This window comes from Sceloporus undulatus, chromosome 2 (genome assembly GCF_019175285.1).
Source record: "Sceloporus undulatus isolate JIND9_A2432 ecotype Alabama chromosome 2, SceUnd_v1.1, whole genome shotgun sequence".
NCBI lineage: Eukaryota > Metazoa > Chordata > Lepidosauria > Squamata > Phrynosomatidae > Sceloporus > Sceloporus undulatus.
This window is the reverse complement of record NC_056523.1, coordinates 213948658-213961808: the sequence shown is the minus strand read 5'-3', so window position 1 is coordinate 213961808 and position 13151 is coordinate 213948658. Positions and strand designations below refer to the sequence as shown.

General features: G+C 44.9%; 1 protein-coding gene across 3 annotated transcripts in view; it reads left to right on the top strand.

The window, feature by feature from the left end:
* The first annotated feature begins 1944 nt into the window (after positions 1–1944).
* TRABD2A (TraB domain containing 2A) overlaps positions 1945–13151 on the top strand; it is a 79354-nt gene continuing 68147 nt past the window's right edge. For all 3 annotated transcript variants that reach the window (XM_042449600.1, XM_042449599.1, XM_042449602.1), the window contains exon 1: positions 1945–2184. In XM_042449600.1, the coding sequence (XP_042305534.1) occupies positions 2029–2184 (156 nt within the window). In that variant the 5' untranslated portion in view covers positions 1945–2028. The remainder of the gene's footprint in view (positions 2185–13151) is intronic.

Here is a 13151-nt window from a genome sequence, read left to right as displayed (position 1 = left end):
ATCCTTTAAGAGATGGTGGGAGTGGGTTGAAGCTCAGTGGGAGGAAAAAGGAGATGCCCCAGAATTTTTTTAAAATTAACATTTCAAAATTTCATTTTTTTTTAAAAAAAGTAAGCTTTTTGGATTTAAAAAAAATTAATTCTTTTAAAATTTTCTTTAAAAACATCCCGTTTGAACCTAATCTTCACTCTATAGATGCCAGTACATTTAGGTGGTTCTTCGTGGGTTTTTCGGACAATGAAGCCATGTTCTAGAAGGGTTTATTCCGGACGTTTCACCAGCAGCTGTGGCTGGCATCTTCAGGTGGTGCATTTGAAGTGTGATTTTTAATTTTGCTAGTTATTCACGTCACAACCGTGAGTGTGACCTTCTGTGGCATATGGGGGGATGACTGGCGTGTAACCTGAGTGCAAAATTAAGGATTCTGTATGGTGTGACACAGGAGGAGGTCAATTAATTAATTAATTGATTGATTAAATATATTTATTTGTATCCTGCTCTTTTGCCAGAACTGGGACTCGGAGCGGCTTCACAACATTATAAAACAGTATAATTAAAAATATAGGAAAAAGTACATTAAAGAGGAATGAAATGATTACAATATTAAAATAGATAGTTATTAAAAGAATAAAACACATTTTAAAAAGATAAAACTATATACTTTGAAGGTATGCTGTTTAAATGACATACACATCTTAAGAGTCCAGAAGTTGTGCCAAAGCTGCGCTCCAGTCCTTAGGACTGGAGCATGGCTTTGGCATGGTTTCTGGCCTCTTACGTCATCTAAACAGCATAACTCCAAAGTGACCCAAAGCAGTTTTATTTTGGCCTGTCTGTATGGGCATATGGTTTGCCAAATAGCGTGGGCTTGAGCCATGTAGAGCTTTATAGGGCATAATCAGCACCTTGAATTGTGCCCAGAAACAAAGTGGCAGCCAAAGAAGCTGTTTCAGAATGGGGTGTTGTGTGTTGTCTCTGTAACCTGCCTGTTAGTAGCTCTTTGAACCAGCTGAAGTTTCTGAACACTCTTCAAAGACAGCCTTGTGGAGCCCATTACAGTAGTCCAAATGGGATGCAACCATGGCATGTACCACTGAGGCCAGATCCAGCATCTCAAGGAACGGACGCAGTTGGTGCATAAGTTTTAAATGTGCGAAAGCAGTTCTAGTCACAGCAGAGACCTGGACCTCAATGTTCAAAGCTGAGTCCAGGAGTACCCCCAAACTGCAAACCTGCATCTTCAGGGAAGTGTGACCCCATCTAACACAGGCTGATCTGCCTTCCGATTGACCAGGAGCACCTCTGTCTTGTCTGGATTAAGTTTCAACTTGCTAGCCCTCATCCAGTCCATTTAACCGACACTGGTTTAGGACCAGGGCAGCCTTCTTGGACTGAGGTGGGACGGAGTAGTAGAGTGTTATCACTGGCACATTCGTAGAATCATAGAGTTGGAAGAGACCATGAGGGCCATCCAGTCCACCTCCTGCCATGCAGGAACTCTCAATCAAAGCATCCCAGACAGGTGGCTGTCCAGCCTCTGTTTAAACACTTCCAAAGAGAGGTGGTGTGTGTGTGTGTGGGGGGGGGAGGACACCATGAGTCCCAGCAGTGGGTGACACCAACCCTAGAGGCACCAGTGGCTGGGATCTGAGCTGCAGGTGATCCAAGGAGGAAGAAAGGCTTGAAGAAGAGGGGGGGGGGGGGTTTAGGTTAGTGTGTGTGTATGTGTGCTTGTGCTTGTGTGTGATGCTGCTGTGCCTCCTCCATCCAGGGGCTGCTCCAGGAACTGCACCTCTTGCAAACTGCAAAAAAGAGGGGAAGGGCTGGGAGGAGGAGGACCCCTGGGGAGGGAAGGAGGGAGCCTTTAAGGGGAAAAGGAGGAGGAGAGGAGGGCTTGGCCAGGGGCTGGCTGGGGATTGGGCCGAGCAGAAGGAACAGGGGGCAACACACAAACCACGTTGGGCGCTTTAAAGAAGAGGAGGGAGCCCTGGGGGCCCAGGGCAGAAGAGGCGACCCAGGAGGCAGAGGATGGGGATGGTGGCTGCAGGAACAGCAGCAGCAGCAGCTCTTGGCTCCTTTGCCCGCCTCCTCTGCTCCTTCTCCTTCTGCCTCCACTTTCTCCTCCTGGAAGGGGCCAAGCTTAGCCCGGACCCGGACGCCCACAGCTGCCAACTCCAGAGGAAAGTAAGTAGCAGCAGCAGCAGCAGCAAGGAAGGAAGGAAGGAAGGAAGGAAGGAGAGAGAGAGTTCTTGGGACTGGCAAGACTTGGGGTTTCTCCCTCTTGGGGGATCGGGGGGGGCGTCCTCCATTTCCAGGACCCCGCCCCCTTCTTTTATTTCTTGTGTTTTGCAGCCCGCCTTTCTCTCCAAAAGGAACCCGAGGCGGCTCACACATTAAAACAACTTTCTGTCCCAGGGTGAAGTCTTTAAACAGAGCTTGGGATCAGGCTTGGCGTCCTCCTTTCCAGCCTCCAGTTCCCCAACGTCCTCCCTTCGGAGCAGGGCGTCCTCCTTGTTCTCTCCGGACGCCTCCTCCCCTCAAAGGTCCTCCCCTTTTTAGAGCATGGCGAGGAAGAACACGCAGGGTGACTAGGCGTCCTCCTTTTATCCCGGACGCGTCCTCCATTTCTGCCTCCCCTCCCAAAGGTCCTCCCTTTAGAGCATGGCTAGGAAGAACATTCAGGGTGGCTAGTCGTCCTCCTTTCCCCGGACGTGTCCTCCATTTCAGCCTTTTCTTCCCCCCCAGGCCCTCCCTATAGAGCATGGCTAAGCAGAACATCCAGGGTGACCACATGTCCTCCTTTTTCCAGGGCATGTCCTTCATTCCCTTTCTTCTGTCCCAAAGGTTTTCCTTCCCTTCAGAGCATGGCTAAGGAGGAGCACATTCAGGGTGGCCACAGGTCCTCCATGTTTCCAGGACATGTCTTCCATTTCCACCTTCTGTCTGGGAGGAATCCTCAAATGTCCTCCATTTGGAGCAGGGCTAAGGAGGACATTTGAAGGTGACTAGACATGCTTCTTTTCCAGGACGCGTCCTCGATTTCAACCTTCTGTCAGGAGGACGCCCAAAAGGTCTTTCCCTTTGGAGCAAGGCTATGGAGCGCATTCAGGGTGACCAGATGTCCTCCTTATCCAGGGCATGTCCTCCCTTTTTGCGCCTTCTGCCCAGGAGGAATGTCATTCATTTGGAGTGGGACTAAGAAGCATGGATTTGACATTTCTCTTGAGTGTTGCGCTTTTATGTGGGCAGGTCCTCCATTGGTCTTGGATGTCCTCCCTTTTTGTGGGGCCTTGGCCTCCTTTGCAGTGAGGTCAGGACCTCAGAGTTGGGCCCTTTTTTGGCAGCACTTGTAGGAAAGTTAGTGGTGGTTGTTCAGGTTGTTGTTGTTAAGCTTTGTCAGAAGACCTGGTGGAGGTGAGGTGGCAACTGAGGCTCCCTCAGACTGAGAGCCTGAAAAGACAGGCCAAAATAAAGCTGCTTTGGGTCACTTTGGAGGCATGCTGCTTAAATGCTGCATGCGTCCTAAGAGGCCGGAAGCCGCACCAAAGTCATGCTTCAGTCCTAAGGACTGGAGCGCAGCTTTGGTGCAGCTTCTGTCCTCTTAAGCTGGGTGTGTCATTTAAACAGTATGCCTCCAAAGTGACCGAAGCAGCTTTATTTTGGCCTGTCTGTTCAGGCCCTAAGTTAGCCATCCTAAGCGTCAACTTGGAGGATAGGAATTGGGGTGCCTTTGAGGCTTCCAAACCTGTTTGAAGAAGGATTTGTGGGCCTAGTTGCGGAGGGCCTTCCAGCCCTTTCCAACTCATGGAGACCCTGTCAGGGTGGGGTTTGCTGGCCAGGTTTGTTAAGCGATTTGTTCTTCTTAAGATTTGTCCTTAGGCTGAGAGTGTGTGACTTGCCCAAGGATACCTAGTGGGTTTCCATGGCCGAGAAGGGACTCGAACTCAGGTCTCCAGAGTCGTAGTCCAGCGCTCAAACCACAACACCACCTGGCTCTTCTGTTAGACTACAAATGCTACCAGAGTGTCACTGGTTCCCGGTACAATGTTGTTGTTGTGTGCCTTCCAAGGCGTTTCTGACTTATGGCGACACTATCACAGGGTTTTCTTGCCAAGTTTCTTCGGAGGGGGTTGGCCATGGCCATTCTGTCAGGTTGAGAGAGTGTGACTGGGCCAAGAACATCCAGTGGGTTTCTGTGGCTGAGCACGGACTCGAACTCAGTTCTCCCGAGTGCTCAAAACCAACACTCCACGCTTGCTTTCTGCAAGACGACAAATGCTGTGAGTGAGTCATTGCTTCCCAGGACACTGTTGTGTGTGTTCAAGTCATTTCTGACGTAGAGTGACCCCCAAGGTGGACTTACCATAGTGTTTTCTTGGCCAGATTTGTTCAGAGGGGGTTTGCCATGGCCATCTTCTGAGGCTGAGAGAGTGTGACTTATAATCATAAAGCTTCCTGGTTGCTGACTCCTAACTAAACTTGCTTGGGCCTCTCTAGGTTGTGATCCCTAGACCCAGTAGGGGTGTTTGGGGTCCAGCCCAGCTTTCCATGCTCCCATGTCCTTGGGACCCAGCTCTATGGGACTCCATTAGGACCAGGGCTACATTCACACTGCTGAATGGATCCAGTTTCAGACCGCTTTAACTGCCCTGGCTCAATGGTAGGGAATTCTAGGAACTGTAGTTTTGTGAGACACTTGGCCTTCTCTGTCAGAGAGCTCTGGTGCCATAATAAATTGCAGTTCCCAGGATTCCCTAGCACTGAGCCAGGGCAGTTAAAGCGGCCTCAGACTGGATTATTTCTGCAGTGTCTTTGGGACCCTGGACTCAAAAGTCCTATAAGATCCCTTGGCATACTGATTTTCCAGAGTGAGGCTTTATCTGCACAGCAGAAACAATCCAGTAGGACACTGCTTTAACTGCCATGGAATCTATGCTGTGCTATGGAATCCTGGGATTTGTCATTTGTTGTGGCACCGCATCCGCACTGGTTTGCTCTGGTGCCGTGACAAACTACTCTTCCCAGAATTCCATAGCCTTGAGTCATCATGGCAGTTAAAGTCATGTCAACCCAGATTGTTTCGACAGTGCAGAGGCAGCCTCTGAAAGTGCGTGGAGCAAGGACTTAAAAGTGCATTCCTCTAAATGAAGTTGAGACTATCCACCTGAGGAAGAGGCTTCCTCCTTCAAGGGAAGCACTTATTAGTCTCTCCTTAGGGGGAAACACCTTTCTGGTGGTGTTACATTAGGCCTTACATCTAAGGAGAGAGGGGAGGCGGGGTGTAAATTAGCCCTTGATGGGAATTAGAGTGCCTTTAATGAGATCCAGCAGGGAAAGGAGATAAGGTTCAATGGAGGTGCCAGCCTGCTGTTTGTTTGGGTGGAGGGCCTTTGCAGCTTTGTTTACTTTTAACACTTCTCACTCCTTTGCTAGCCTTCCCTCCACCATCATCACTACCACCCCCAGCATCCTGCCAGGAGGGGGAAGAGGGGCAGGGGATTTTTGCTTTCCAAATGCACCTCATCAGGGCTTCATTTGTTCTGTTTGTTCTGTCTCCTGTTCCTATTACGGGAGGCGTTTGCTCTTGCACGCCTTAAAAATGGCAAGATTTAACTGGGCTAAAGCCTTCCTTCCTTCCTCCCCCTCCATCCTTTATTTTCTTCATCCCTTAGATGTCTCCCAGCAGGCTACTGAGAAATCTTATCTGGCAGAAATCATACCCTGTCTGTTTCAAGTCAGGTTGTCAAAACAACTTGGGCTAAATCCAATTGTTAGGTCCGGCTAAAGGAGGCCGGTGGAACTGATGATCCTCACAGAAGTGTTGACTCAGTTTCCATTGATTAAAAGAATCTACTCCAGTTGGGACATACCGTTGGATTTAGTTTTCCACTGATAGTTTTCTTTACAATGGATTGGAAGGTCCAGGCGGCTCTGTGGATGATCTCTCTAATCTGATATCCTGGAATTTCTCATCATGCTCTAAAAATGTTGAGATGCACTGGAGAAATTCTTCTGAAATGAACAACGTGCCCCTGGCCCTGACCCAATGGATGGTTACCTGGTACTATTCCATTGCACCTATCCATTGGGGCTTATTCTCAAGTGAACATCTAGAGTTGCACTTTAATGTAGTGCATGGCAGGGGGTTGGACTGGATGGCCCTAGCGGTCTCTTCCAACTCTATGATTCTATGATTCTATGATTCTATGAGTAAAGTACCACAGAACATAATGGAGCTTCTTCTGAGTAGTGGGCATAAGAAGAAGCTACCTTGAAGATGTCTTTGTGTGCCATTTATTCAGAAGCTTATCACATGTTTTGTCATGTAGTTGTTGTGTGCCTTTAAATACTTTCTGATTTATGCCCCTCTTCTCCATCCCTTTAAGGCAAACCTAGTTTTCTTGGCAAGAGGTTTTATGCAGAGGAGACCCAAATAACATCAAAAATCCATCAAACTGATATTTTTATTGGCCAACCAAAATGCACAAAATACATGTTGTGAGCTTTTGAAGCTCCACTTCATCAGGCAAGGTGTTAAAAACCATACAGGAGAAAAAAGTTGAAGATGTTAGTCATAGGCCTCAATTTTGCTGTTCCTATTCTCAGTTCAGATGGTATGGATGGATATTATTTGTAGGCTTCACCTCCTCCTCCTGGCCATGTGGCTGCTGGGAGATTCTCAAAGTCAAATTCAGAGGAGGTTTACCATTGCCACCCTCTGAGGCTGAGAGAGTGTGACTTGCCCATGGTCATCCAGTGGGTTTTTATGGTCAAGCCGAGATTCAAAACGTGGTCTCCAGGGTCCTAGTGAAACCACTACCCCATGCTGGCTGTCATTACATTTGTCATGTAAGGAGTGCAGAAGTGTACCAGCCTTTTCCTGAAGATCTTTGAATAAGATCTGCCAATGGAAGTATTTTAATGTCATAACCTTGCTTACACAAACATATTGTACTTGGAAATCTGTGCCTTTGAAATGGTTATGCCACACCCCCCATGCTAATTAGACTTAAAAGAATGGCTACCAGTCCTTGCACATGCCTCAAGTGCATGAATTTGGTTCCTGTTGGTGAGAGTTTAGCCACCAGACTGTGTGAAAGAGTGTAAAACATCTGAGAAGAGTAGACAAGTATCTAGCCAGTGTAAGACAAAATCCAGAAAATTTCTCTTTAAATTGTTTTTTTGCCAGTCTGGTTTGAATATTACTTTCCTTGGAAGGAAGTCTGTGCCGATTCATTGCTATGTCATGGATTATGGTATCAGTCAGTCAAAGTGGCCTGAGATACTGTTCTAAGTCAACTTTGACTGATGCCCCAGTCCACTCAACACTACTTAAAGTAATGGTCTATGGATCAGTGCCAGGCTGTGAGCTATTAGCTGTTGGTCCATGGAGAAGTTGCAGAAAATAATAATAATAATAATAATAATAATAATAATAATAATAATAATAATAATAATTTATATCCCGCCTCTCTACAAAATGCAATCAGGGCGGCTTACAAGGTTAAAATATAGAAAGAAACAGTTACAGTAAAATGTGCACAACCGTGGTGCTGGTTCCTGCACATTGGAGGAAAAAACCCTACACCAGTAGATAATGTAAGAGTCACTGCACTAAAATATTGTTATATGGCCTGATACAGACAGACCAAAATAAAGCTGCTTCGAGTCACTTTGCAAGTATGCTGTTTAAATGATATATGCATGCGTCCTAAGAGTCCAGAAGCCGCACCGAAGCCATGCTCCAGTCCTAAGCTTTGATGCAGCTTCCAGACTCTTAGGACTCAGGCATCATTGAAACACCATACCTCCAAAGTGACCTGAAGCAGCTTTATTTTGGCCTGTCTGTATAGGGCCATATTTATCCTTTTTTGGGTAGCTTATCTGAAAACACAATTGATAAAGGCTACATCTGCACTTTAGAACTAATCCAGTTTGACTCTGCTTTAACTGCCATGGCTCATTGCTATGGAAGCCTGGGAATTGTTTGTTGTGGCACCTGAGCTCTCTGACAGAGAAGGTTAAATATCTCTCAAAACTACATTTCCCAGAATTCCATAGCATTGAGCCATGGCAGTTAAAGTGGTCTCAAACTGGATTATTTATGCAATGTGGATGCAGCCAATGTGAACTTCTTTAACAAAAGGCACTATAAAAACTGGGCTGCCTTGGCAGACGTTAGCTATAACTAATAGATATATCTTTTGCGTATGTACTCAAAAGTGAATCCCACTGAGTTCAATGTGACTCACTCCTAGGAAAGTATACCCAAGATCAGGGGTAGGCAACCTTTTTGAGCCGGGGGCCGGGTTGCTGTCCCTCAGACAACTGGGGGGCCGAAGCCAAAAAATAAATAATTAAATAATTTTTAATATGTGTGTGTGTGTGTGTGTGTGTGTATATATATATATATATATATAAACAGGGACAAATGTAGGACAAAATTTTCAAATGGATGACACTTTTTTAAAAAATGGAGGACACACGAAAAAATTTGCTGATTTTTTTAAAAAATGTTAATATAAATGCATGTTTCTGAGGCTTCTATAGACAATTGCCCCCCCTTGCCCGCCTCCTCCTGATAGGCCAAAGGCCAAAGGTCCCGGCGGCAATCCGTGGCAGGACCGGGCTGGGGCCGGTCCCAAGGCCTCGCCGGGCCGCATCCGGCCCACGGGCCGCAGGTTGCCTACCTCTGCCCAAGATTGTGGCTGTGCTCCCAGTGGAACTCAAGGTAGTCAATGGAACTTAAGCTAGACACAAGTTCTGTACCATTTTGTTTTATGGTAGTTATGGGCCACTAAGTCTTGTTTAATTGTATCAGTTGAATCCAGTGTACTCTATTGATTCTAAGCATGCAGAAAATGCTGATAGGTAGCAGTGGTGCTATCTGAAATAATGGATATTTCAGACCGATATTTTAGGCAACACTGCCCTGATGCTTTCGGTTGGTTGATGTCTCTGTGTGTATGTATGTATGTATTTGTAAAATCTGATTTGAAACTGTTCAGGTCTTTAAAGTACGTAGAAGGATATTGCACCACCTTTGAGACTAACTGAGCGAAAGTAAACATACCGGGTTAACCATGCTGGCCATGTAGCAAAGTAGAATAACAGCCAAAATCCACAGAACAGTGATACCTTTCTGAGCCAACCAAAATGCACAAAATACATGTTGCAAGCTTTCAAAGCTTCATTGGCTTCTTCATCAGGCAAAGATGTTAAAAATCATACATGAGCATCTCTCTTTGTCTTGCTAATGAAACTTATTTTTTGTTTTCATTTCCTGAAGTACCCACATGGCCAGAAGGAGTGTTTCCCTCCAGTACCACATGAACTGAGAACAGTTACATCCTGGAAAAATGCAGGCTCCCCCCCCCCCCCGCATGATTTTTTGCCTGATGAAGAGATCAGTGGAGCTTCGAAAACTTGCAACATATATTTTTGTGCATTTTGGTTGGCCCAAAAAAAGTGTCACTGTTCTGTGGAATTTGGATGTTATTAAGAGAAAAAAGGTTGGAGCAGGGCTTTAAAAAACATATTGGATCGGATCAAGGAATAAACTCTGAGCAAATGCAGCTGATAAAGACAAAAACAGTGATAAATCTGGGATCATGGCAGTAACACTGCTACTGCAGCCATTCACACCATTTGCAGTTCCCACACACTTTTTTCGGGGACAGTTCTACAACTGAACTGAAATGAACTGAACGACTTCTTAACTGAATGTTACACCAGTTTAATCTAAATTTAACCAAGACTTGTGTAACTGGGGCAAGATTAGCCTTCTCCGGGAAAGGCCACATCTCTTTTTTTCTAGCCAAAGGTGTGCAGATGTGTTTGTTGAAGGCTGCATCGTCACTGCAAAAATAATCCAGGTTGACACAGCTTTAGCTACACTGGCTCGATACTATGGAATTCTAAGAATTGCAGTTTTGTAAGACATTTAGCCTTCTCTTGTCAGAACTCTGGTGCCTCAACATACTACAATTCCCAGAATTCCACAGCATTGAGCCATGACAGTTAAAATGATGTCAAACGGGATTATTTCTATGGTGCCAATGCAGCCAAAGAGAATTTCTGATAAACCAGTGTTGTCCAGTAAGCACTTGAAACTGTGGTCCAAAACACATTGCAGAAATAATCCAGTGTGAGACCACTTTAACTGCCCTGGCTCAGTGCAAGGGAATTCTGGGAATTGTAGTTTATTGTGGCACCAGAGCCTCTGACAGAGGAGGCTAAATGTCTCATAAAACTACAGTTCTCAGAATGCCCAAGCACTGAGCCAAGGCAGTTAAAGCAGTCTCAAATAGGATTATTTCTGCAGTGTGTTTTGTACCTCTGTGCCAGCACCCGAAAGGGCGTTTGATTCCATTTGCAGAAGGCAGAACACTTCTTCCAAGACTGATCTCCTACTCCAATTTAAGACCCAATTTCTACCCTAAATCTCTTCAGTGATTTATGACTTTCATAGCTTCCTTGTAATTTGATGGAAAGGAATAAGGAAATCAGTTCATCATCAGTATTCTGGTGACAATGCATGCATATATCTGGATGACCTCTCCCAGTGGTGTCATGTAGATGTTGAATATCATGTGAGAGGGTAGGGAACCTTGCAGAAACACACATCCATGCCCAAGGATATACATCAAAAGCTGCACAGATAAGTCCAGCAGAAGCAACAGAGAATACTCTTGTTCTGCTGAGGGACTAAGATGGTCAAACCTCTTTGTGTCCACAAGCTAAACAGAAAAGGATCTAGAATAGGGATGGGCAGTGTAGTCCAGCCAACTCCCATGATCCCTGCTATCAACTGTGTCTAATGGGATTTGTAATCTAATAGCTTCAGAAAAGCACAAATTTACTTCTGACTCAGACCATCACTGTTACCTAGAAATCCTGTAGTTGCCAATCCACACCAAATGCTCTAGTACTTTCCTCAAGAATGGTGTATGGATGCTAGTTGATAAAATCAATAGCATCTAGAGACGTTTTCTCTGGCTAGGACCTTACCATGTCTTATTTCAAAAGATATGGCAACCCTAAGACAACCCTCTCATGGGTTTTTCTTGGCAAGTTTGTTCAGAGGGGGTTTGCTGTTGCTGCCATCTGAGGCTAAGAGAGTGCGACTTGCCTAGGGTCACCCAGTGGGTTTCATGGCTGAGCAGGGATTCAAACCCTGTTCTCCAGAGTAATAGTCTAAGGTTCAAACCACTATATCATGCTGGCTCTCATCAAAAGTTGTGAGACAACACTAAATGCATTATGAGAGTTTTAAACTCTGCCATCCTGGTTACCATACTTTCTTTGATTCCTTTCACTTCACTAGCCAGGATGAAAATGGGCCAAGGGAAACCCCTCCACATAGTTACTTATAGAGGAAAAACTGAAAAGCATCCAGTAGGGAGTGTACACATTAATTCGTTTTTCTTTTATAAATGTATTAAGGATCCCCACTGTACTTTGAACTCAAAGCTGTTCAGGCCTTAATTGTTATTTTGCCTGGATAAAATTCCTTTTGAATTAAAATATTGAGTATCTTAAACAGAATAAATTGGTCTTCTAAAGTTTCATATAAAACCTGGGGTGGATTCAACGCCAGTGTCTGGTACAGATTCTTATGGTTGCCTGAAGATGTTTGTAGGCTGGATGTGGAGCTGCTATGGACCCATGGATCTGGAGTATTTCATGAAACATAAGGAGTGCCATGTAGACTGGGCTCTAAGGTGCAGCACTTTATGTGCTCCTCATCTCTGTATGGAGCAAGTGGATAAAAAATTGGTCTATGACACAGGAGTTTCCAATCTGACTCTTACCTTTGCTGTGATGGGAATAGAATTCAGAGGCATAGCCCTGTAAGTCTGGAGTATCAGTATGTAAATAGATTTTGTATCACAAAAGAAGTTGTAGCTTAAGCTTTCGTAGAGGTACATAAACCAAGTCTATGAACTTTATCACACAGGCCCTGGAACAATTGGTGGCGGCGGCGGCGGCATGCTCGCTGTGCAGTAAACAGCATTCTTTGCCACCTCCCATCCCCATAACGTTCCCTTTTAGAACCTGACAGGCCTGTTCCAGGGCCTGCGCGATAAAGTTCTTTGAAAGCTTATGCTACAACTTTCATACAGTTAATATCAAAGGTGCTACATGATTCCTTTGCACTTTGCTCTGAGCTCACTGTGTAGTCCAGTGATCCCCAAACTGTGCCCTTTAAAAGATTTTGGACTTCAGCTCCCAGAAGCCTCAGCCATCATGGCCAATAGTCTGGGATTATGGGAGCTGAAGTCCAAAATTCCTTAAAGAGCACAGTTTGGGGACCACTAAGCCATGTTCTGCCCATCTATAATAGGGAGATAACTAACTAACAGGAAAGTCTAAATACCCTAAAGAAACGAGATCCCATCTCATCTCGGATGCTAAACAGATGAGATGATCGCATCTCATCTTGGACGCGAAACCCTTGGATGGTAGACCACCAATGACTACTAAGTGCTGTAGGCTATATTTCAGAGGAAAGAACTGGCAGAACCACCTTTGAGTATTCCTTGCCTAAGAAAATCCTATGCAATTCATGGGGTCACCATAATTGATAGGCACATACACAAGGCACATACACAAATGACTTACAGGGATGTTGAAAAGAACATTGAGATAATTTATGCTAAAAACCTAGCAATTTTTAGAATTAGGCTCTTGTTCCCTATTAACTCAGAATGTTGTTTGGGCGTGTGAACCCTTTGCAAACTGCACAAAATTTTGGATGCAGTTGCTGTTGGACAAAAACCTGATACTTATTTCGGCTTTAAGTGTTGTAATCTGACCTCTGGACTTCAATTTGCCAGATGGAGTCATGTTTTAATATAGAAGCCAGACCTTCAAGGATGGGTATTCATGATCAGAAGAAAAATGATTTGATACCAGGTTCAGATTGTCCCATCCTTATACATGGATTTAAAAATGCCTTTAATTAGATTATGGCCCTTTATTATTATTATTATTTCTCTCCTTGCTGCACTGAAATGTACCGTTTCATTCTGTACGTTTTGTCCTTTGAAATTCCTTTATATGGTGACAAGTCAGTTTTTGACAGGTTTTGGTTTAGTGCATGGGGCTTTATTGGTAGTCATGAGATTTATACACCTCCTGATCAGAAA